This window comes from Oncorhynchus kisutch, unplaced genomic scaffold (assembly GCF_002021735.2).
Source record: "Oncorhynchus kisutch isolate 150728-3 unplaced genomic scaffold, Okis_V2 Okis01b-Okis20b_hom, whole genome shotgun sequence".
NCBI classification, from domain to species: Eukaryota; Metazoa; Chordata; class Actinopteri; order Salmoniformes; family Salmonidae; genus Oncorhynchus; species Oncorhynchus kisutch.
Genome location: NW_022261978.1, coordinates 12,957,728 through 12,983,136, shown reverse-complemented (window position 1 = coordinate 12,983,136; position 25,409 = coordinate 12,957,728). Strand labels below are relative to the sequence as shown.

Sequence of the window (25,409 nt, the reverse complement as noted above, 5' to 3'; positions counted from 1 at the left end):
GACGGATGGGAGCTGACGGATGGGAGCTGACGGATGGGAGCTGACGGATGGGAGCTGATGGATGGGAGCTGATGGATGGGAGCTGATGGATGGGAGCTGATGGATGGGAGCTGATGGATGGGAGCTGATTGATGGGAGCTGACGGATGGGAGCTGACGGATGGGAGCTGACGGATGGGAGCTGATGGATGGGAGCTGATGGATGGGAGCTGATGGATGGGAGCTGATTGATGGGAGCTGACGGATGGGAGCTGACGGATGGGAGCTGACGGATGGGATTTTTAAATCCTCTCTCTGTGGACCACCTCTCTCTGTGGACCACCTCTCTCTATAGACCACCACTCTCTTGATTTCCACGGGCCATATATTTTTCAACTCTGCTGTGACGTCTTAGACAAAATGAAGTCACTGCGTAAGTTAATTTAACCAGCACTGTTTCCCCTATGGCAGTTTCTTTGGCTCTGCCTAACTGCCGTTTAGGTCCAGGTGATGACATATCTTCAGTCTTTCAGACGTCCACAGACGCTTCATATTCTATTGTTTTATGTCCGTTTATGAGAAATGCATAATTTTTTTTTTATTTAACCTTTATTTAACTAAGCAAATCAGTTAAGAACAAATTCTTATTTTCAATGACAGCCTAGGAACAGTGGGTTAACTGCCTGTTCAGGGACAGAACGACAGATTTGTACCTTGTCAGCTCGGGGGTTTGAACTTGCAACCTTCCGGTTACTAGTCCAACGCTCTAACCACTAGGCTACGCTGCCACCTCTACACTCTAACCACTAGGCTACCTGCCGCCTCTACACTCTAACCACTAGGCTACCTGCCGCCTCTACACTCTAACCACTAGGCTACGCTGCCGCCTCTACACTCTAACCACTAGGCTACCTGCCGCCCCTACACTCTAACCACTAGGCTACCTGCCGCCTCTACACTCTAACCACTAGGCTACGCTGCCGCCCCTACACTCTAACCACTAGGCTACCTGCCGCCTCTACACTCTAACCACTAGGCTACCTGCCGCCTCTACACTCTAACCACTAGGCTACGCTGCCGCCCCTACACTCTAACCACTAGGCTACCTGCCGCCTCTACACTCTAACCACTAGGCTACCTGCCGCCCCTACACTCTAACCACTAGGCTACGCTGCCGCCCCAAGATGGAACTTACTATAATCAAGATGGAACATAACTATTTTGTTGGTGATCAGGAGAGACACTACACAAGTTCATTTGTCCCATTGTCAGTTTGGCAGTTGCTTCGGTCTGCCTAACTGACGTTTAGGTCCTATGGGTTTGCCAGCATGTCTCTTGTTGTGCGAATAAAGGTTTGCTCTACAGCTGAAACGCTTCCCACATTCAGTGCACAGGTACGGTTTCTCTCCCGTGTGAACTCTCTGGTGGATTTGGAAAGTTCCTTCTCTACTGTATGTCTTCCCGCAGATGGAGCAAAGGTACGGTTTCTCTCCCGTGTGTGTCAGTACATGACTTTTTAAGTATGCTTTTTTCACGAAACTATTTCCACACACAAGGCAGCTGTAGGGTCTCTCTCCAGTGTGCGTTCGCTGGTGAATTTTAATGTAGCCTTCATTGACGAAACATTTCCCGCAGTCAGGGCAGGAGTACGGCTTCTCTCCAACATGCTGTAACTGGTGGTCTTGGATTTGCCCTTTCTCAGTGAATTCCGCCCCGCAAAGGGAGCATTGGTAAGACGGCTTCTTACTGGTGTGAGTTTTCATGTGTTTTTTTAGTGCTGGTAGAGTTCGGCACATCTCCCCACATTCTATGCAATTATGAAATGTCTTAGCTGTGTGGTTCTTCTGGTGTTGTTCAGGTTCTCCTGATGTCGAGGGACTGTCCTCTCCAGCGGACCACAATTTGGGGTTCAGCCCTGCGTGGAAGACATGGTGTGAAGTCGGTCAAACCAGCATGACACACACACACACGCACACGCATAAACACACACACACACATGCACACACACACACACACGCACACATAAACACACACGCACACACACACACACACACACGTCCAATGGAAATGCGATCAAACACTTACTAGGACATAAATGTTTATCTTTTCAGAACTAACTCAACATTATTATTTTTTTAAATCGGATAAAACTGTTTAAAAGTGTACATTTCAAGTGTCTGAAGTATATATTTTTTGCATAATAAACTCAAGCTGACAAATGTTTCCATAGTTACTGCTATGCATAGTTATTACTGGGACAGATGGCAAATGTTTCCATAGTTACTGCTATGCATAGTTATTACAGGGACAGATGACAAATGTTTCCATAGTTACTGCTATGCATAGTTATTACTGGGACAGATGACAAATGTTTCCATAGTTACTGCTATGCATAGTTATTACTGGGACAGATGACAAATGTTTCCATAGTTACTGCTATGCATAGTTACTACTGGGACAGATGACAAATGTTTCCATAGTTACTGCTATGCATAGTTATTACTGGGACAGATGACAGACATTTCCATAGTTACTGCTATGCATAGTTATTTCTTCTCACCTCTGTGTGTTTTCATGTGTGTTTTCAGATTTCCTTTCTGCGTGAATCCTCTGCCGCACACAGAGCAGACGTGAGGTTTCTCTCCCGTGTGTGTTCTCATGTGCCTCTTCAGCTTCATTGCTTCCGATAGTTGTTTTCCACACACTACACAGTCGTGAGACTTCTTAGCTTTGAGATTCGTCCGGTGTTCTCCAGGTATTCCTGATACAGGAAGCAAAGACAGTGGCCATGTCCGAATACCCATACTAGTCTACTACACTCATTTTGACGTTTGTTCTAGTAGAATTCACACGTGTTTTCCTGACTCACGTGTCTGACCACAGCTGATAATCAATAGAATTCACACGTGTTTTCCTGACTCACGTGTCTGACCACAGCTGATAATCAATAGAATTCACACGTGTTTTCCTGACTCACGTGTCTGACCACAGCTGATAATCAATAGAATTCACACGTGTTTTCCTGACTCACGTGTCTGACCACAGCTGATAATCAATAGAATTCACACGTGTTTTCCTGACTCACGTGTCTGACCACAGCTGATAATCAATAGAATTCACACGTGTTTTCCTGACTCACGTGTCTGACCACAGCTGATAATCAATAGAATTCACACGTGTTTTCCTGACTCACGTGTCTGACCACAGCTGATAATCAATAGAATTCACACGTGTTTTCCTGACTCACGTGTCTGACCACAGCTGATAATCAATAGAATTCACACGTGTTTTCCTGACTCACGTGTCTGACCACAGCTGATAATCAATAGAATTCACACGTGTTTTCCTGACTCACGTGTCTGACCACAGCTGATAATCAATAGAATTCACACGTGTTTTCCTGACTCACGTGTCTGACCACAGCTGATAATCAATAGAATTCACACGTGTTTTCCTGACTCACGTGTCTGACCACAGCTGATAATCAATAGCGAAGACATACTATAACACTTTAAAATATATATATTTCCGCATACTATTTAGTACGCCAGCATGGGTCGGTTTACTAGTAAAAGGCCAACATGTTTAAAAAAAAAATGTGAGTTATCACTGGTCACATTCCAGGCGGACTGCATTGCAGACGCATGCCAGACCTCACGACGCATGGATAGGTGTTTAACATAAATATTATCATCAGACCACGTCATAGGATACGGCAATCTGATGCCCGACTGTGTAGTCGATGACATGGCACGCAACCATTGGCTGGTGCAATGTACAGTACCAGTCTGCAATGTACAGTACCAGTCTAAATGTACAGTACCAGTCTAAATGCACAGTACCAGTCTAAATGCACAGTACCAGTCTAAATGTACAGTACCAGTCTAAATGCACAGTACCAGTCTAAATGCACAGTACCAGTCTAAATGTACAGTACCAGTCTAAATGTACAGTACCAGTCTAAATGCACAGTACCAGTCTAAATGCACAGTACCAGTCTAAATGCACAGTACCAGTCTAAATGCACAGTACCAGTCTAAATGTACAGTACCAGTCTAAATGCACAGTACCAGTCTCAATGTACAGTACCAGTCTAAATGCACAGTACCAGTCTAAATGTACAGTACCAGTCTAAATGCACAGTACCAGTCTAAATGTACAGTACCAGTCTAAATGCACAGTACCAGTCTCAATGTACAGTACCAGTCTAAATGTACAGTACCAGTCTAAATGTACAGTACCAGTCTAAATGTACAGTACCAGTCTAAATGCACAGTACCAGTCTAAATGTACAGTACCAGTCTAAATGTACAGTACCAGTCCAAATGTACAGTACCAGTCTAAATGCACAGTACCAGTCTAAATGCACAGTACCAGTCTAAATGTACAGTACCAGTCTAAATGTACAGTACCAGTCTAAATGCACAGTACCAGTCTAAATGCACAGTACCAGTCTGCAATGTACAGTACCAGTCTAAATGTACAGTACCAGTCTAAATGCACAGTACCAGTCAACATTTTGGACACATGTACTCGTTCAAGGGTTTTTCTTTATTTTTACTATTTTCTACATTGTAGAATAATAGTGAAAACATCAAAACTATGAAATAACACATATGGAATCATGTAGTATAAAAGTGTTGACATTTTTTTTATAATCTTCAAAGTAGCCACACTTTGCCTTGACAGTTTCTACAAGTGCAGTCGTAAAAACCATCAAGCTCTATGATGAAACTGGCTCTCATGAGGACCGCCACTGGAAAGGAAGACCCAGAGTTACCTCTGCTGCAGAGGATACGTTCATTAGAGTTAACTGGCTCTCATGAGGACCACCACGGGAAAGGAAGACCCAGAGTTACCTCTGCTGCAGAGGATAAGTTCATTAGAGTTAACTGGCTCTCATGAGGACCACCACGGGAAAGGAAGACCCAGAGTTACCTCTGCTGCAGAGGATAAGTTCATTAGAGTTACCTGCACCTCAGATTGCAGCTCAAATAAATGCTTCACAGAGTTCAAGTAACAGACGCATCTCAACATCAACTGTTCAGAGGAGACTGCGTGAATCGGGCCTTCATGGTCGAATTGCTGCAAAGAAACCACTACTAAAAGACACCAATAGGAAGAGACTTGCTTGGGCCAAGAAACACGAGCAATGAAAATTAGACCGGTGAATATCTGTTCTTGGGTCTGATGAGTCCAAATTTGAGATTTTTGGTTCCAACCGCCATGTCTTTGTGAGACGTAGAGTAGGTGAACGGATGATCTCCACATGTGTGGTTCCCACCGTGAAGCACGGAGGTGGTGTGATGGTGCTTTGCTGGTGACACTGTCTGATTTATTTAGAATTCAAGGCACACTTAACCAGCATAGCTTCCACAGCATTCTGCAGCAATACGCCATCCCATCTGGTTTGCACTTAGTGGGACTATCACTTGCTTTTCAACAGGACAGTGACCCAACACACCTCCAGGCTGTGTAAGGGCTATTTGACCAAGGGGAGTGATGGAGTGCTGCATCAGATGAGCTGGCCTCTACAATCACACGACCTCAAATCCAATTGAGACGGTTTGGGATGAGTTGGACCGCAGAGTGAAGGAAAAGCAGCCAACAAGTATTCAGCATATGTGGGAACTCCTTCAAGACTGTCGGGATTAGCATTCCAGGTGAAGCTGGTTGAGAGAATGTCAAGAGTGTGCAAAACTGTCATCAAGTCAAAGGATGGCTACTTTGTAGAATCTCAAACATAAAACATATTTTGATTTCTTTAACACTTTTTATGGTTACTACATGACTCCATATGTGTTATTTCATAGTTTTGATATCTTCACTATTATTCTACCATGTAGAAAATAGTAAAAATTAAAGAAAAACCCTTGAATGATTAGGTATGTCCAAACTTTTGACTGGTACTGTAGTTGAGTTTTACATGCAACATTACTAAAGTTGAGCTGTGGTAAACTTAGTGTGATAAACCATATTTTCAGTCACTCAGATCACTCAGGCTACATTCTAGCTGTCATGGTTTCCTACATGGCCAACAAGAATCTCATTATTTTAAAAGGATCTCTGTGGCTTTTCACCTGTGTCAACTTTCTGATGGTGTGTTTTGAGTAACTCTTTCTGGTAGAACAGCTCTCCACAGACAGACTTGTAGAAGCCTCTCTCTATGTGTGTCCTCTGGTGTAACACGAGGTCGTAGGCGGCAGGGAACTCCTGTCCACAGCCAAAGCAGTGGTGAGACGTTGTGGCTGTGTCGTGGTTCTCCTGGTGTTGCTCAGGTTCTCCTGATGTAGAGGTAGTCTCCTCACTGCGGTGGCTGGAGGCAGGACTCTCTTGGAGGTAGCCAAGAGAGTTGCCTTAAAGAACAAAGCTGTTCTGACGGCTTGTGGCCCACCCCCAAGAGAGTTGCAGACCCTTGTAGAATCTATGCCAAGGCACATTGAAGCTGTTCTGTCTCATGGTGGCCCACCCCCAAGAGAGTTCAAGAACTTTGTAGAATTCAAGCCGAGGCACATTGAAGCTGTTCTGTCTCATGGTGGCCCACCTCCAAGAGAGTTGCAGACCCTTGTAGAATTCATGCCAAGGCACATTGAAGATGTTCTGTCTCATGGTGGCCCACCTCCAAGAGAGTTCCAGAACCTTGTAGAATTCATGCCAAGGCACATTGAAGCTGTACTGTCTCATGGTGGCCCACCTCCAAGAGAGTTCCAGAACCTTGTAGAATCTATGCCAAGGCACATTAAAGATGTTCTGTCTCATGGTGGCCCACCCCCAAGAGAGTTCCAGAACCTTGTAGAATTCAAGCCAAGGCACATTGAAGATGTTCTGACGGCTTGTGGCCCAACGGCCAATTAAAACACTTCATGTTGGTGCTTCCTCTTTTTTAGCAGTTACCTTGTAAGTCCATTACTATGGAAACGAAAGGGAAAGGGGTACAACTGAATGCCTTCAACTGAAATGGCTATTCTGCATTTAACCCAACCACTATGGTGGTATAGTATAGTGTCCCAAATGGCACCCTTTTCCCTATGGGGGCTCTGGTCAAAAGTAGTGCACTATGTAGGGGATAGGGTGCCATTTAGGACTAACCTTTGTGTTCTTTAATAGCATCATATCCCAGCCCCTTACCGAGTTGAGGAGGATCCCAAGTAGCTGCTTCTTCACGTTTAATAAATCCACCAACTTCCTCTCCTTCCTCCTCCTCAGTGTGACCACGCTCTCTCTTTACAGTGGATGTTTGCAGATGTGCAGTCATGGTATGTGTCCCACATGGAACACTGTTCCTTATATAGTGAGTCCTCTGGTGTAGCATGAGGTCATAGGCACCAGGGAACTCCTGTCCACAGGCACAGCAGCAGTGGTGAGACGACGTGGCTGTCTGATGAGTCTCCCGGTGAGACGACGTGGCTGTCTGATGAGTCTCCCGGAGTGACGACGTGGCTGTCTGATGAGTCTCCCGGAGAGACGACGTGGCTGTCTGATGAGTCTCCCGGTGAGACGACGTGGCTGTCTGATGAGTCTCCCGGAGTGACGACGTGGCTGTCTGATGAGTCTCCCGGAGAGACGACGTGGCTGTCTGATGAGTCTCCCGGAGAGACGACGTGGCTGTCTGATGAGTCTCCCGGTGAGACGGCGTGGCTGTCTGATGAGTCTCCCAGAGAGACGACGTGGCTGTCTGATGAGTCTCCCAGAGAGACGATTTTTCTGTCTGATGAGTCTCCCGGAGAGACGATTTTTCTGTCTGATGAGTCTCCCGGAGAGACGACGTGGCTGTCTGATGAGTCTCCCGGAGAGACGATGTGGCTGTCTGATAGTCTCGTGGTGTTGCTCAGGTTCTCCTGATGTAGAGGTAGTCTCCTCACTGCCGTGGCTGGAGGCAGGACTCATTCCTGTGGGGGAAAATAATATGGATTTACAAATAGAGCAAATAGGTCAATAACTATGGTAGTATTGGTTGAGTCGATCCCAAATGACTCCCTATTCCCTTTATGGTGCACTACTTTTGACCAGAACCCTATGGGCCCTAGTCAAAAGTAGTAAACTATGTAGGGAATAGGTTGCCATTAGGGATCGACTCAACCAATACTACCATAGTTATTGACCTATTTGCTCTATTTGTAAATCCATATTATTTTCCCCCACAGGAATGAGTCCTGCCTAGTGCACTACTTTACCCTGTGATACATCCCAAATGACTCCCTATTCCCTTTATGGTGCACTACTTTTGACCAGAACCCTATGGGCCCTAGTCAAAAGTAGTAAACTATGTAGGGAATAGGTTGCCATTAGGGATGTATCACAGGGTAAAGTAGTGCACTATGTAGGGAATAGGTTGCCATGAGGGATGTATCACAGGGTAAAGTAGTGCACTATGTAGGGAATAGGTTGCCATTAGGGATGTATCACAGGGTAAAGTAGTGCACTATGTAGGGAATAGGTTGCCATTAGGGATGTATCACAGGGTAAAGTAGTGCACTATGTTGGGAATAGGGTGCCATTTGGGGCCTATGTTTTATGTTTAAAGGCATCCTTTCACCACTACTTACCAAGCTGAAGAGAATCCAAATGACCTAATTCTCCTTCAGAATGTATCAATCCACCTACTTCCTCTTCTTCCTCCATTTTCTCTTCTTCCTTCTCTTCCTCCTCAGTGCCATTAGTCTCTCTCTCTCTCTACAGTGTGGGCAGTCATATCTTGCTGTTTGGGGTTTTAGGCTGGGTTTCTGTACAGCACTTTGAGATATCAGTTGATGTACGAAGGGCTATATAAATAAATTTGATTTGATTTGATCTTCCTGCTGAGTCAAGCCCATGCCACAGACAGGGCAGGAGTAAGGTTTCTCTCCTGTGTGCACTACCTGGTGTAGCGTCAAGTTCTTCCTGGATGCAGAACATCGGTAAGGTTTCACCCCTTGGTGGATCTGTTGGTGTCTGCGTAGTTTATAAGAGGTAGGGAACTCCTTTCCACACTCTCTGCAGCCGTGTGTCTCTTCTTGGATTTGTGTTTGGACTGGTCCTATTGTTTAGGTTCTCCTGAGGTAGAACCTCCTCACTGTCAGAGTGACGGCTGCAACTCTCTCCTGTGGCGATATAGGAAGAGTCCGGCCCGTCTAGCTCCAATGGGAACCACATTAGAGGCCCAGTTCCAAATAGAACCTACACACTTGTTGAGATCTGATTGGTCTAAGCAGTACGGGGATGATTCCACCTGACCTCTCAGAGGACAAGGTGGAGCTTTTTCTCAAGTGGGATCTTATTGGACTATCAGCATGAACTAATAAAGCCAATCTCTGTCTGCTCACTGGTTGCTGCTACAGCTGACCCTTTAATGCTCTTGACGATACAAAAGCAGTTTCCACAAAGATGATATGTGTTGCAAATGGCACTCTGTTCCCTATATACAGCATCAATCTATTGCACTAAAGAGTTGTCATTTGGAACGTAAACCTTGGGTCTTTGTCAGGTTATTCTCTCTTGTGTCCAGCTACATGGGACAACTATTGAAAGACATTGCACACTCACCAGTATTACTCTGACCACAAGGTGCATGATCATCATCTTCTGGCTCCTCTTTGAATACAATGTTAAATCTTTGGACCATCTCGGGACCCTGGAGTCTGCTGCTCTGGTCACCATGGTTACAGCCAGGACTCCGCCATTTTGACTGTTGGCGTTCATCAAACTATTAAAAAGGTGAGAGAGCACATCACAAAACGTATCAGTAATGTAAATTAAGCTTTGTTTACAGTCCTAACAACTAGCTTAGTTAGGGTTGATAACGTTTTTTTTTTTTGACAACTTATCGACTTATTAAACTCTGACAAGTGCAGTTGCATAGCCAAACGCGTTAGTTAGCTAATATAGCTAGCTAGTTAACGTTAGCAAACTAATAAGTTAAGAGGTTGTCTTCTCACCTCATGCATTGTGAATGGGCTTCAAATATCTCAAATAATATGTTGTTGTGCCAGAGTTATTCCAGTCTCTTGCTGTGCTGTGAGGGAGAAATGTTATCTAACGATAGCGCGCTGCTACAACTGGCTAGTATTGTAGCTCCTAAACTGGCAGAGGCGGAAATCCTGCGTTTCATAGTTCCATACGTTAACTAGTCCAGCCAGTGAATAATACTTAACGTTACCATAACTGTATCATAAGTTATATCTGGTGATATTAGCTGTATGGAACTAGCTACAATGCTTTGAAGTGCGATAAATAAACTGGTTAGTTAACATCAGCTAGCTGCATTACTACTTCCGTGTTTGGTTTACGTCGTCTTCTTGGTGCGCCTTAGTAAATCAAATCCAATTGTATTGGTGGCGTGCACATCTTTTGCAGCTGTTATCGCAGGTGCAGTGACATGCTTATGTTTCTAGTTCGTGCAGTAATACCAATTAATACAAAACACAAAATCCCCCCAAAATAAAAAATGTGGAAATTAAGAAATATGAGAACGAGCAATGGTCCAAGTCTGGAATGTCAATGTATATATGTTGAGGTTTGTATAGACCGTATATTAATATATAAGGTGTGTATAGCAGTAGTAATATAGCATTAGCATTGGCTAAAATACAGTATATACATATGAAGTGTGTAAAACAAAATATGATTAAAGTGACCAGTGGTAGGAAGCAGTCTGTAAGGTGCGGTGTAGAGTACCAGGCTGGGCAGAGGCCGGCTAATGGTGACTAATTAACAATCTGATGGCCTGGAAATAGAAGCTGTTTTTTTTTCGCCTCTTGGATGCACCTGTACTGTCATCATTTGGGCTGGATGGGAAAGACAGTGTCCAAAGCCTGTTACAATATATCAGTATACTAAGTAGCCTACTGACACGGTTTCTTAAATCACATGTTTTATAGATAATAAACACATAAGATGTTTATCCCCACAATGCTCTTGTATTAATTCCATCAGGACATATGATCAGTGAGTAACATGTCACTAGTGGTCTGTAAGTCACTGGATTTCTTGGCACAATATGTAACATCAATGAGGTGAAATAATAATAATATACAGACAATTCAAATGGGTGGCAAGTAAATAATGTGTTGTTTGACGTAATTCTTTATGACCAAACAGAAGCTTTGTGCAGAGGGGCCCTTAGTTTTGTTCTTATAAAATATATCAGGAACGAAACACGTAACAGACGAACAGGTGGTGGGAAATATAACATGGCTGAAGAAGTTCGGATTCTCTGTCCTTGTGCACTCGCGCACTCCCCCTCATGTATTTAAAGGAATGGATTGGTGGAAAGGGAATATGGTGGAAACTCCCTCGAGCCATGCTTGCACCAATCCAATGGCTTTAAATGCATGAGGGGTTCGTGACCAAGTGCACACTTCTGAAAGAGGGCAGAGATAGTAGTGCTGCCATTGTCAAATCAAATCAAATGTTATTTGTCACATGCGCCGAATACAACAGGTGTAGACCTTACAGTGAAACGCGTACTTACAAGCCCTTAATTATTAACCAACAATGCAGTTTTAAGAAAAAATACACACACACAAAAAAAATGTACCAAATAATTAAAGAGCAGCAGTAAAGTAACAATAGCGAGGCTATATACAGGGGGGTACCGGTGCAGTTGTTTCTTTGATGCGAAGTGTTCCATGATGTAACGTCACTAATGTTGAGCTGTGCTAAACTAAGTGTGATAAACCAGACTTTCAGTCACTCACAACCACTTACACCTGGGTTGGGGTCAATTTGAGTTTAAGTCAATCCTTTCAGGATGTAAATTGACATTCCAATTCAATAATTGAAAGAAAAAACATATATTTTCAATGACTTCTCAATAAGTTGAAAAATAAAAGATGAATAAAAAAATTCAATAAAGTTGTTCCATTCAAATCACTTCCTGAATTGACTGCCTTCAATTCAAATTGACCCTAAACCTGATTTACAGTCTAGCGGTCATGGTTTCCATCACAGGTTCTTACACCCAGAATAACATGCAGAATCTCACCTAATCTAATTGAATAGGATCTCTGTGAGTTTCACCCAGAATAACATGCAGAATCTCACCTAATCTAATTGAATAGGATCTCTGTGAGTTACACACAGAATAACATGCAGAATCTCACCTAATCTAATTGAGTAGGATCTCTGTGAGTTACACACAGAATAACATGCAGAATCTCACCTAATCTAATTGAGTAGGATCTCTGTGAGTTACACACAGAATAACATGCAGAATCTCACCTAATCTAATTGAATAGGATCTCTGTGAGATACACACAGAATAACATGTAGAATCTCACCTAATCTAATTGAGTAGGATCTCTGTGAGTTACACACAGAATAACATGTAGAATCTCACCTAATCTAATTGAATAGGATCTCTGTGAATTACACACAGAATAACATGTAGAATCTCACCTAATCTAATTGAATAGGATCTCTGTGAATTACACACAGAATAACATGTAGAATCTCACCTAATCTAATTGAATAGGATCTCTGTGAGTTTCACCCAGAATAACATGCAGAATCTCACCTAATCTAATTGAATAGGATCTCTGTGAGATACACACAGAATAACATGTAGAATCTCACCTAAACTAATTGAATAGGATCTCTGTATCTACAGGAATGATTACATCAGTTGTTTAAATGAACTAGATAACTTGTAAATGCAACAAGTACTAATATTGTATGATATAATAGCAGTCACAAATCTTTCCAATAAAAAGAAATGGAGACATTTATGGTCTGTTTGCATATATTTTAGAGACAATTTATACAGAGCATTTGTATAAAACCTGTATAAATCAAATGTATTTATATAGCCCTTCGTACATCAGCTGATATCTCAAACCAAACCCAGCCTAAAACCCAGCACGGCCAGGTGGACTGGGGACAGCAAGGAGTCATCATGTCAGGTAATCCTGGGGCATGGTCCTAGGGCTCAGGTCCTCCGAGAAGTACTCCAGATATAACACACTGACCCTAGCCCCCCCGACACATAAACTACTGCAGCATAAATACTGGAGGCTGAGACATATACCTGAGTATAACAGGTATTTATAATTTTATAACCAATATTTTTAGGTTGAATGTAATTTATGACACAATTTCTGATACATCACATGCCTTACTTTTATTTTTCCGCATCTGTAAAAGCAGGAAATGCATCACCTACTGCCGTTCATACCAATTAGACTGGTTTTGTATTTCTCCCTGACCAAGATGGCTGCCATTTTGGCTCCACTATGGAACTTTGAGGGTTTATGGCGTAGCCCCCTCTTGTAATTTAATAGGATATCTATGGCTCCAACTAGTTAGCTACCTAGCTGACGTTAGCTAACCTCCTGCATTGTGAATGAACTCGAAATTATCTCGAGAAGTACGCTGTGCCTGCGTTAATCCACCGTTGCTGGCTTTGCTACGAAGAACAAAAATGTTGTTCTTTCCTTGTTGCGTTCAGCTCAAAGAAAGGTTACGCTAGCAAGTTGCAAGCTAACGTTAGTCAGTGAAGTGAGAACGTAAACAACCGCTTATCCAACGTTAGCTTAGCTAGCTACATTACTACTTCCTTGTGTCCTTCAGGTCCTCTCCTGCCTGGACATTACTGCCACCATCTGAGCTGGAGGGAAAGAAAACAGGAACCATAACCAGAATGCTACTTTATTAATCATGACATGGTTATTCTCAGTGAGGAACATTTCACAAGTGGGCTACAAGTCACGGTTGATTTCTTAGCACCATCACAGCATTGATGAAAAATTGGCCCCCCCTTTTTGTTGCTCATAATATGTTGATTGATGAGATGAGTGAGAGTTAGCATGATTATCTAACTGATCAGAGATGGTGACAACACAGACACAGCTTCAGCGAGAAGAAGAACTCAAAGTCGCGGTTAATTGTCATAGTACTGGCAGTCCTGCATCTCCGTATCACTCTCCATCTTTGGCACTTTCTTGGACATTTGAGCCCTGGTTAAGTGCTTTGGCCTGCCTAACTGGCGGGTCGGTCCGATGGGCTTGGCGTCATGTGTCCTCTGGTGCTGCCGGAGCCCTTGTTTACGAACAAAGCTCTTGTCGCATTCAATGCACTTGTGGGGTTTCTCACCTGTGTGTGTTCTGAGGTGGACTTTGAGGTCAAATTCTCTGGGGTAAGTCTTGCCACACACAGGGCAGACGAGGCACTTTTCTCCCGAGTGAGATCTCATGTGTTTGTGTAGTTCTGGGAGGTTAGAGTGTTCCTCGCCGCACACGAGGCAGCCGTGAGATGTGACGTCTGCGTGGTTCTCCTGGTGTTGTTCAGCTTCTCCCGATGTACAGGGACTCCCCTCACCAGTGGACCAGGAGCTGGGATAATCTCCTGTGGGAAAGAAACAGTGTGCAAATCTGAACCGTTTCAGATACCCTATTTCCTATTTGTTTTAATGCCATTTCATATATTTTTTCACTCTATAGCCCACACACTATTTGTAGCTTGCAAACCAGGGTCCTACCACTTCCATTAATGTTTTACATGCAACGTGCTAAATATGAAGCTGTTAGGCGTGTAGGCTGTCGTCATCAATCATGATTAATCAATAATAATAATAATAAATCAATGACAGCATAACGTGTTCTCACCAGTGTGCACTTTCTGATGCGTTTTTAAATTTCCTTTCTGCGTGAAACTCATCCCACACACAGAGCACTGGTAAGGCCTCTCTCCTGTGTGTGTTCTCATGTGTCGGTCCAGGTAATATGTTTGAGGGAACTCCTTCCCACAGTCTGGGCATCTGTGAGTCGCCTTAGCTCTCCTCTGTCGGTGTTCAAGTGCTCTTGATACAGAGGAACTCAACTCCCCTTCAGAACAGTGAAGCCGCTGATGAATCTTCAGATAGCCTTTCTGAGTGAAACTCTTTCCACAGACTGAGCAAGGATGTTTCTCTCCGGCGTGCGACTTCTCGTGCGTTGTCAAATTTCCTTTTTGAGTAAAACTCTTCTCACACAGAGAGCAAGAGAAAGGCTTCTCTCCTGTGTGGGATCGCTGGTGTACTTTCAGTAATGCTTTATGAGTAAAGGTCTTCTTACACACACAGCAGGTGTAAGGCTTGTCTCCAGTGTTTGTCTTCAAGTGAACCTCCAGAACATTCTTGGAAGAGAACTCTTGTCCACAACAACAGCCAATCTTGTCATCCGGTTCGGTTTTAATCTGTTCAGAATGTTTCTTCTGGTGGTGGCATCTCAAACTACATTGATAGGTGAAGCCCTTCCCACACTCAGAGCAGGTATAAGGCTTCTCTCCTGTGTGGGTTCGCTGGTGTATTTGTAGCGCCAATAATGTCTGGCAGTGTTTCCCACAATCTGGGCATGGGTGGGTCTTTTTCTGCCTCGTTCTGCGTTTCATCTGGTGTTGTTCAGGTTCTCCTGATATAGAGGGTCTCTCCCTGGCTGCAGAGTGATGGCTAGGACTCTCTCCTGTGGGGATGAGACAGGACAGATAGTCAGTGAGACTGAGTCAGACTCAGGTTCTCCTGATGTAGAGGGTCTCTCCCCGGCTGCAGAGTGATGGCTGGGACTCTCTCCTGTGGGGATGAGACAGGACAGATAGTCAGTGAGAATGAGTCAGGCTCTCCTGATGTAGAGGGTCTCCCCAGCTGCAGTGATGGCTGGGACTCTCTCCTGTGGGGATGAGACAGGACAGATAGTCTGTGAGACTGAGTCAGACTCAGGTTCTCCTGATGTAGAGGGCATCTCCTCGCCTGCAGAGTGATGGCTGGGACTGAGTTTATTGTACATACCTACTGCGTTTCTCCATTGTTTTACACCACCTCCCATGCTACTCCCATTCTCATATTTATGGCAACACACAAGACTGAGTCCCAAATCATGCCACCCTATTCCCTATATAGTGCACCACTTTTGATTAGAGCCCGATGGACCATAGAGAGCAGTGTAGTAGATAGGGATTAGTATTCCCTTTGGGACCCATCCCAAGTTAGCATGGCTCCAGCTACTCACCTGTATTATCTAGTTCCCAGTCTTCTTCTTCTTTGACTACGATATTAAATGTTGGTGTTTCACTGTTGATGTCCAGACTCACAGTAACCCTCTCCTGACCCTGCGGTGTGCCTTTCTGATCACCGTGGTTACTGTCCTCCTGGTCGCCATGGTTACTTTCATGACCCGGGGACACCGTGGGTTGGGGTTTAGTGGAGCAGGGTGGAGACGGGCTGGACGGGTCCTATATGATGAAGAGTGACAGCGGAGTTTTCACAACAAGCTACATTATGAAAGATGGACTAAGCAATATGACACCATCCTTAACAGCAAGGCAATGTCTCTGCTTGTTATAGAAATTACCATTTCTCAGTAAAGAAACCGTTCAAACTAAAAATACTTGCAAACCAAATTACAGCAGCTAATTTATTGTATTTTCATTCACCTAGCTAGCTAGCGCTGGCCAGTTAGCTAACGGTAGATGCCTACTAGAAAACAAAGTCGTATCATCAAGCAACAAAAACGTAGCTAGCTAGTACTGCTGTTACTAGCATGCGTTGAGCAACTTGACTTGCAAGCTAGCCGCACCATTTGGTATAGCAACAAACGAGCAGTTTGCAGAGCAGAAAAGTGATGTGACTAGCACACGTTCAGATTACTACCTCTTCCATTGTAAATCAATCCCTGAGCTAGCTAGCTAACTGATAAATTAGATATACTTCTAGTTTAGTTTTAACTTATGATGACTGCCAATGCTGTTGGTCGTAACCTCGCGTCTCGTCGGATGTAGGCTGGGAAATACCAACACCTGAGAATATTTAATCGAAAGTTACTGTATTCTTTTTTTCAAATAGCAATGCTAACGTTACATTGTTTACATTTAAATAAACGGGTAAATAAACTGTCAAACTTTCGTTGGCTTCCTACTTCCGGTTTAGCGCCGACATGCGGTCTGGAAGTTAAAGGCAAATTGATTACAGATCTCTTGCAGTGGTGCAACGTACTTAATTAAGTGTAAATACTTTGAAGTATTACATAAGTAGTTTTTTTTTGGGGGGGGGGGTCTGTACTTTACATATTTTGCCACATTTTACTCCAAATCATGGACTTTTTACTCCATATATTTTCCCTAACACCCAAAAGTACTCATTACATTTAGAATGCTTAGCATGACAGGAAAATGGTTCAAGACACGCATGTATCAAGCTAACATCCCTGGTCATTCCTACTGCCTCTGATCTGGCAGACTCACTAAATACAAATATGTTGTCAAAATATGTCTGAGTGTTGGGAGTGAAACTCTTGAGGAAATGAGGGATACAAATGATGTTATGATGTAGGATGCTTGTTCCTGGCATGGTTTTGAGAAACGCTGCCTTAGAGCACGTATCAAACTCATTCCGCGGAGGGCCGAGTGTCTGCAGGTTTTCGCTCCACCCTTGTACTTGATTGACAAATAAAGGTCCCTCATTAGTAAGGATCTCTGTCTTAATTGATAGGAAAGAAATACCTGCAAACACTCGTCCCTCCTTACAGCCATTTTGAGTGATCACCTTAAACCAGGTGTTCCTGGAGCTACCGTCCTGTAGGTTTAAACCAGGGCTCTCCAACAATGTTCCTGGGGAGCTACCATCCTGTAGGTTTAAACCAGCGCTCTCCAACCCTGTTCCTGGGGAGCTACAGTCCTGTAGGTTTACACCAGGGCTCTCCAACCCTGTTCCTGGGGAGCTACAGTCCTGTAGGTTTACACCAGGGCTCTCCAACCCTGTTCCGTCCTGTAGGTTTAAACCAGGGCTCTCTAACCCTGTTCCTGGGGAGCTACCGTCCTGTAGGTTTAAACCAGGGCTCTCCAACACTGTTCCTGGGGAGCTACCGTGCTGTAGGTTTAAACCAGGCCTCTCCAACACTGTTCCGTCCTGTAGGTTTAAACCAGGGCTCTCTAACCCTGTTCCTGGGGAGCTACCGTCCTGTAGGTTTAAACCAGGCCTCTCCAACACTGTTCCTTCCTGTAGGTTTAAACCAGGCCTCTCCAACACTGTTCCCTCTTGTAGGTTTAAAGCAGGCCTCTCCAACACTGTTCTGTCTTGTCGGTTTAAATCAGGCCTCTCCAATACTGTTCTGTCTTGTCGGTTTAAAGCAGGCCTCTCCAACACTGTTCTGTCTTGTCGGTTTAAAGCAGGCCTCTCCAACACTGTTCCCTCTTGTAGGTTTAAATCAGGCCTCTCCAACACTGTTCCATCTTGTCGGTTTAAACCAGGCCTCTCCAACACTGTTCCGTACTGTAGGTTTTTGCTACAACCTTCAGGTAGCGCACCTGATTCTAATAATTAGCTGGTTGATGAGCTGATTCTAATAATTAGCTTGTTGATGAGCTGAATCTGGTTAGTTACAACTGGGGTTGGAGTGAAAACCTATAGGAGGGTTGCTCTCCAGGAACAAGGTTGGAGAACCCTGGCTGAAACCTATGGTGAATCATTTAAATGCTGATGGCAGTGACTTCCGAGAATTGAAGGGTTTGATGAGCATGAAAACAATGTAAACCATATGCCATGGCCGTCTCAGTCACCAGATCTCAACTCAGTTGAACACGTATGGGAGATTCTGCAGCAAGACCAGAGCCAGTGTTTTCCACCATCAACAAAACAAAATATGATGTAATTTCTCGTGTAAGAATGGTGTCACATCCCTCCAATAGAGTTCCAGACACGTGTAGAATTTATGCCAAGGTGCATTGAAGATGTTCTAACTGATCGTGTTGACCCAACGTCCTATAAAGAAGACGCCTTATATTGGTGTTTCCTTTATTCTGGCAGTTACCTGTAGCTATTTGACCACTTCTGAATTTAAATGTTTTATAGAGACCCCTTTCTGGTTGAAAACATTGCCGCACGAGGGCGACGTGCGCAAGTTGGTGGAAGAACAAGAGGGAGTTGTTAAAGAACAAGAGGGAGTTGTTAAAGAACAAGGGGGAGTTGTTAAAGAACAAGAGGGAGTTGTTATAGAAAAAGAGGGAGTTGTTATAGAAAAAGAGGGAGTTGTTATAGAAAAAGAGGGAGTTGTTATAGAAAAAGAGGGAGTTGTTATAGAACAAGAGGGAGTTGTTATAGAACAAGAGGGAGTTGTTATAGAACAAGAGGGAGTTCTTATAGAACAAGAGGGAGTTGTTATAGAACAAGAGGGAGTTCTTATAGAACGCCAGCAAAAAAAAGCATCTATTTACATGTTGCTTATGAGTGCATTTCACACTACTTTTGGATTATACATGGATTTTAAGGGTCATATGAATGTCCTGATTAATTTAGTGTTTGTGTCATCATCACAAATCAACTGCATTATACTTAAACACTTCAACTTAAACCAGTAAAATGTCTCTTTTGGCTAGATTTTGCGACAGGTTATAATCAATGAGCGTTAGCATTCTAGCTAACAACTGCTACATCCAAAAATAGTAATTTTGCTAAGATCACAACCAAATATAATCTTAGCGACTGTTAAAGAAATAATCAAAACATAATTGTAAGCCTATAAGAACACCAAAACGTTTATTTTGTTTAGAAGTAATAAAAACGTAAATCTAGGCTATGAGGGCAGATCGCGCGATGGCTTCCTTACTGCCACCCGAAAGAGTCGCGCATCTGTGACGTCGGTGTATCGTGCCCTGGATAAGGTGTAATAAAGGAGAGATGTTTTTTCCCCAAATGTTCATTTATTGGACCATGGCGTTATATGAAATTTCTTAGTATCATGATAGCTTCAATAAGTAAAATAAGATATATAAAATAAACAAGAAATACAATGCACAGGATTACATAGTATGATTATCTTACACAGCACAGTGGACTGTATTGTACTGATCACAACAACACACACACAAATACATGCGTGCATACAGACGCGCGCGCACACACCAGAAAGAATAACGATTCTGTAGTCATAAGAGGCATTGTGAGTGTCCAAAATAGCACCCTATTCCCTATATAGTGCACTGCATTTCAGCAGAGCCCTTAAAAGGTTCCCATATGGGCCTTGGTCAAAAGTAGTGCACTATATAGGGAATAGGGTGCCATTTGGGATGTTGATATGGACCCAGCCCCGTGTTTAAAGGTGCCAGCACTGCCAGTGTCCTCTCTCCATCTGCGGTAAGGGCATGAGTCTCTCATATTTACATTGATGTATGCATTTTTTACTTAGCTCTTCCTACCCTGGGTGGTTGGTTGGACCTTCCACTACTAGAGCCCACCCTGGGTGACTGGTTGGACCTTCCACTACTAGAGCCCACCCTGGGTGGTCTGCCTAAATGGCGGGTCGGTCCTATGGGCTTGGGAGCATGTGACCGCCGGTGTTGTTGGAGATTGTTTTTCCGGACGTAGGCCTTCCCGCAGTCATAACACTGGTACGGTCTCTCTCCTGTGTGCGTTCTGAGGTGGACTCGGAGGTCGTATTCCCGGGTGTAAGTCTTGCCACATTCAGGGCAGAGATAGTGTTTTTCTCCCCTGGGGGACATGGTGGGTTTCTGTGGTGCCGGGAGGTGGTGGCTTCCCTCCCTCTGCGCTGCCGAGAGGTGGTGGCTTCCCTCCCTCTGCGCTGCCGGGAGGTTGTGGGTTTGTGGTGCCGGTAGGTTGTGGGTTTGTAGTGCCGGGATTTGGTGGGTTTGTGGTGCCGGGAGGTGGTGGGTTTGTGGTCCCGGGAGGTGGTGGGTTTGTGGTGCCGGGAGGTTGTGGGGTTGTGGTGCCGAATGGTTGTAGGTTTGTGGTGCCGGTAGGTTGTGGGTTTGTGGTGCCGGTAGGTTGTGGGTTTGTGGTGCCGGTAGGTTGTGGGTTTGTGGTGCCGGTAGGTTGTGGGTTTGTGGTGCCGGTAGGTTGTGGGTTTGTGGTGCCGGTAGGTTGTGGGTTTGTGGTGCCGGAAGGTTGTGGGTTTGTGGTGCCGGAAGGTTGTGGGTTTGTGGTGCCCGTTGGTTGTGGGTTTGTGGTGCCGGTGGGTTGTAGGTTTGTGGTGCCGGAAGGTTGTGGGTTTGTGGTGCCGGATGGTTGTGGGTTTGTGGTGCCCGTTGGTTGTGGGTTTGTGGTGCCGGTAGGTTGTAGGTTTGTGGTGCCGGAAGGTTGTGGGTTTGTGGTGCCGGAAGGTTGTGGGTTTGTGGTGCCGGAAGGTTGTGGGTTCCCTCGCCAATCTGATTCAGAAATTGTTGTGGTTTCCCAACATTATGTCTGTTGTCCAGAGGCTGTTTCGCTGCTTCTGAAGAAGTCGTCCTCATGTCCATGTCAGGCAGCAAACTGGGATCCCTGCCTGCATGACAGACAAAACGGACAGAGAGAAAGGAGAGACACGATGCAACAATGTTATTGTTAAGGTGTGGATGAGTATACTAAGTCATGGTTTTCATGTTGTTTTAAACAACATGGTTGGATCACTGACAGTTAGTAGTAGCTAGTAGTCCATCAGGATGTATTAACGGTAAAGGAGGACACTCACCCGTGTGCACTTTAAAATGCGTTTTGAGATTCCCTTTCTGGTTGAACCTCATCCCACACACAGAGCACTGGTAAGGCCTCTCTCCTGTATGTGTTCTCATGTGTCTCTCCAGTTTGTTTGCTTGTGTGAACTCCTTCCCACAGTCCGGACACTTGTGAAACCTCTTCGCTCGCCGTCGTTCTTCTCCCCCGGAACAGTTGAATCGCTCGTGGGTCATCAGGAGTCCTTTACTGATGAAGCCCTTGCCACACTCAGAGCAGAGGAAAGGCATCTCTCCTGTGTGTGTTCGCTCGTGGACTTTTAACGTATACTTACTAGAGCAGGTCCGTCCGCACACGGAGCACAGGGGCTTCTCCTCGGTGTGCGTTCGCTCGTGGGCTTTCCAAGCCGGTTTGTGATAGTAACCCTTGCCACAGAAAGAGCAAGAGTAAGGCATCTCTCCTGTGTGGGATCGCTGGTGTTCTTTTAATGATTCTTTATTGAACCTCTTGCCACACACACAACAGGTGTAAGGCTTGGCTCCCGTGTCTGTCTTCAAGTGAACCTCCAGAACGCACTTTGAGGAGAACTCTTGTCCACAGCAGCAGGTCATCTTCTCATTCGGGTCTGTTTTAATCTGTTCAGAATTCCTCTTTTGATGGTATCTCAAACTACATTGATGAGCGAAGCCCTTCCCACACTCAGAGCAGGTATAAGGCTTCTCTCCTGTGTGTGTTCGCTGGTGTGTTTTCAAAGCTTGTCTAATAATGAATGTTTTCTTACACACAAAGCAAGCGTAAGGCTTCTCTCCTGTGTGGGTTCGCTGGTGTATTTGTAGTGCCGATAATGTCTGGCAGTGTTTCCCACAATCTGGGCATAGGTGGGTCTTTTTCTGCCTCGTTCTGCGTTTCATCTGGTGTTGTTCAGGTTCTCCTGATGTAGAGGGCCTCTCCCCGGCTGCAGAGTGATGGCTGGGACTCTCTCCTGTGGGGATGAGACAGGACAGATAGTCAGTGAGACTGAGTCAGACTCAGGTTCTCCTGATGTAGAGGGTCTCTCCCCAGCTTCAGAGTGATGGCTGGGACTCTCTCCTGTGGGGATGAGACAGGACAGATATAGTCAGTGAGACTGAGTCAGACTCAGGTTCTCCTGATGTAGAGGGTCTCTCTCCAGCTTCAGAGTGATGGCTGGGACTCTCTCCTGTGGGGATGAGACAGGACAGATATAGTCAGTGAGACTGAGTCAGACTCAGGTTCTCCTGATGTAGAGGGTCTCTCCCTGGCTGCAGAGTGATGGCTGGGACTCTCTCCTGTGGGGATGAGACAGGACAGATAGTCAGTGAGACTGAGTCAGACTCAGGTTCTCCTGATGTAGAGGGTCTCTCCCCAGCTTCAGAGTGATGGCTGGGACTCTCTCCTGTGGGGATGAGACAGGACAGATATAGTCAGTGAGACTGAGTCAGACTCAGGTTCTCCTGATGTAGAGGGTCTCTCCCCAGCTTCAGAGTGATGGCTGGGACTCTCTCCTGTGGGGATGAGACAGGACAGATAGTCAGTGAGACTGAGTCAGACTCAGTGTGCATATGCAGACCTACCGGGTTTCTCCCTTATTTTACAACGTCTCCTGTGCTTCTCCTGTTGCAGGTTTGATGGCAAAGCAAGACAGCTCCCCAAATGGCACCCTATAAAGTGCACTCCTTTTGACCATAGCCATAGGGTTCTGGTCAAGAGTAGTGGACGAGATAGGGAATAAGGTGCCATTCTGGTCAAGAGTAGTGGACGAGATAGGGAATAAGGTGCCATTCTGGTCAAGAGTAGTGGACGAGATAGGGAATAAGGTGCCATTCTGGTCAAGAGTAGTGGACGAGATAGGGAATAAGGTGCCATTCTGGTCAAGAGTAGTGGACGAGATAGGGAATAAGGTGCTATTTTGGTCAACAGTAGTCCACTAGATAGGGAATAAGGTGCCATTCTGGTCAACAGTAGTGCACTAGATAGGGAATAGGGCCCTTGTCAACAGTAGTGCACTAGATAGGGAATAGGGTGCCATTCTGGTCAACAGTAGTGCACTATATAGGGAATAGGGTGCAATTCTGGTCAACTGTAGTGTACTAGATAGGGATTAGTATTCCCTTTGGGACCCATCCCAATTTAGCATGGCTCCAGCTACCCACCTGTATTATCTAGTTCCCAGTCTTCTTCTTCTTCTTTGACTACGATATTAAATGTTGGTGTTTCACTGTTGATGTCCAGACTCACAGTAACCCTCTCCTGACCTTGCGGTTTGTCATTCTGATCACCATGGTTACTGTCCTCCTGGTCGCCATGGTTCCGGTCAGGACCCGGGGACACAGTGGGTTGGGGTTCAGTGGAGCAGGATGGAGATGGGCTGGACGGGTCTTCAGAATCCTATATGATGAAGAGTGACAGCGCAGTTTTAGCAGCACACTAGCTAGTTACATTATTAATATGTCGATTTAGCAATATGACACCATCCTAAATAGCAAGGCAATTTTTTTGTTTGCTATGGAAAAAAATACAACTTCTCTATGAAATAAACGTTTCCAGTTAAGTAGAACTGGTTGAGGAACTATCAGTGGAAAGCTTCAAGTCGCTCGGCGTACACATCCCTGACCATTTGAAATGGTCCACACACACACACACACACAGTGTGGGGAAGAAGGCACAACAGCGCCTCTTCAACCTCAGGAGGCTGAAGACATTTGTCTTGGTCCCGAAGACCCTCACAAACTTTTACAGATGCACAATTGAGAGCATCCTGTCGAGCTGTATAACCGCCTGGTACGGCAACTGCACCGCCCGCAACTGTAGGGCTCTCCAGAGGGTGGTGTGGTCTACCTAATGCATCATCAGGGGCACACTGCCTGCCCTCCAGGACACCTACAGCACCCGATGTCACAGGAAGGCCCAAAAAAATCATAAAGGACATCAACCACCTGAGCCACGGCCTGTTCACCCCGCTATCATCCAGAAGGCGAGGTCAGTACAGGTGCTTCAAAGTTGGACAGGTAGGCTGAAAAACAGCCTCTATCTCAAGGCCATCAGACTGTTAAATAGCCCTCACTAGATGACTTCCAACCGGTTACTCAACCCTGCACCTTAGAGGCTGCTGCCCTACAAACATAGACATGGAATCACTGGCCACTTTAATAATGGAACACTAGTCACTTTAATAATGTTTACATACTGCTTTACTCATCTCATATGTATATACTGTATTCTATTCTACTGTATTTAGTCAATGCTTTACTCATCTCATATGTATATACTGTATTCTATTCTACTGTATTTAGTCAATGCTTTACTCATCTCATATGTATATACTGTATTCTATTGTACTGTATTTAGTCAATGCCACTCCGACATTGCTCGTCCTAATATTTATACATTTCTTAATTCCATTCTTTGATTTTTAGATGTGTGTGTTGTTGTGAATTGTTAAGATATTAATGCACTGTTGGAGCCAGGAACACAAGCATTTCGCTACACCCGCAATAAAATATGCTCAATATGTGACCAATAACGTTTGATATCAATCAATGCAAACCAAAACACACCAGCTACTGTTGATTGTATTGTCATTCATCTAGCTAGTTAGTTAACTAGCTATGTTACAAGAAAACATTATATCAGCGAGCTACAACATAGTCAGCTAGTAACGATACTGATGTTGCTACCGTTCACTGTAGTCTATAAAATACTGAGCAACTTGATTTACTAACTAGCCACAACATTTTGTATAGCAACCGCGGAGCAGATTGCAGAAAAGAGATGTGGCGAGCACACATTAATTCTTACCTCGTCCATAGCATAGGGATTTAATTCCTGTAATAACTAGAAAACTAGTTGAGTTTAAAATGTATAATGATGTCTTGCAATGTTGTTGATCGTAACCTCGAGTCTCGTTGGATGGAAGCTGAGAAATACCAACGCCTGAGGCTATTTAATCAAAAGCTGCGGTCTTCCTTTTCCATTAAATTTTTTTCTTTCTGCAAAAGTGTTTTTTGAACGATGAGATGTTATAAGTG

The 25,409-nt window shown here is 44.6% G+C and overlaps 2 protein-coding genes across 2 annotated transcripts; both read right to left on the bottom strand.

Annotated features, from left to right (window-relative positions):
- Positions 1–1,062: 1,062 nt before the first annotated feature.
- Positions 1,063–25,409, bottom strand: LOC109881748 (zinc finger protein Xfin). Its single transcript, XM_031811091.1, has 11 exons — positions 25,180–25,409; positions 23,535–23,769; positions 21,383–22,345; positions 20,106–21,196; positions 17,467–17,583; positions 15,935–16,157; positions 14,558–15,391; positions 13,836–14,297; positions 6,059–6,334; positions 2,539–2,739; positions 1,063–1,893 (listed from the first exon to the last, which is right to left on the bottom strand). The coding sequence occupies exons 1-11, from the start codon at positions 25,186–25,188 to the stop codon at positions 1,247–1,249; spliced, it is 5,058 nt and encodes a 1,685-aa protein (XP_031666951.1). The 5' UTR covers positions 25,189–25,409; the 3' UTR covers positions 1,063–1,246.
- Positions 6,997–10,245, bottom strand: LOC116358878 (uncharacterized). Its single transcript, XM_031811146.1, has 3 exons — positions 9,893–10,245; positions 9,501–9,660; positions 6,997–7,867 (listed from the first exon to the last, which is right to left on the bottom strand). Exons 1-3 carry the CDS (start codon positions 9,899–9,901, stop codon positions 7,263–7,265), a joined length of 774 nt encoding a protein of 257 aa, XP_031667006.1. The 5' UTR covers positions 9,902–10,245; the 3' UTR covers positions 6,997–7,262.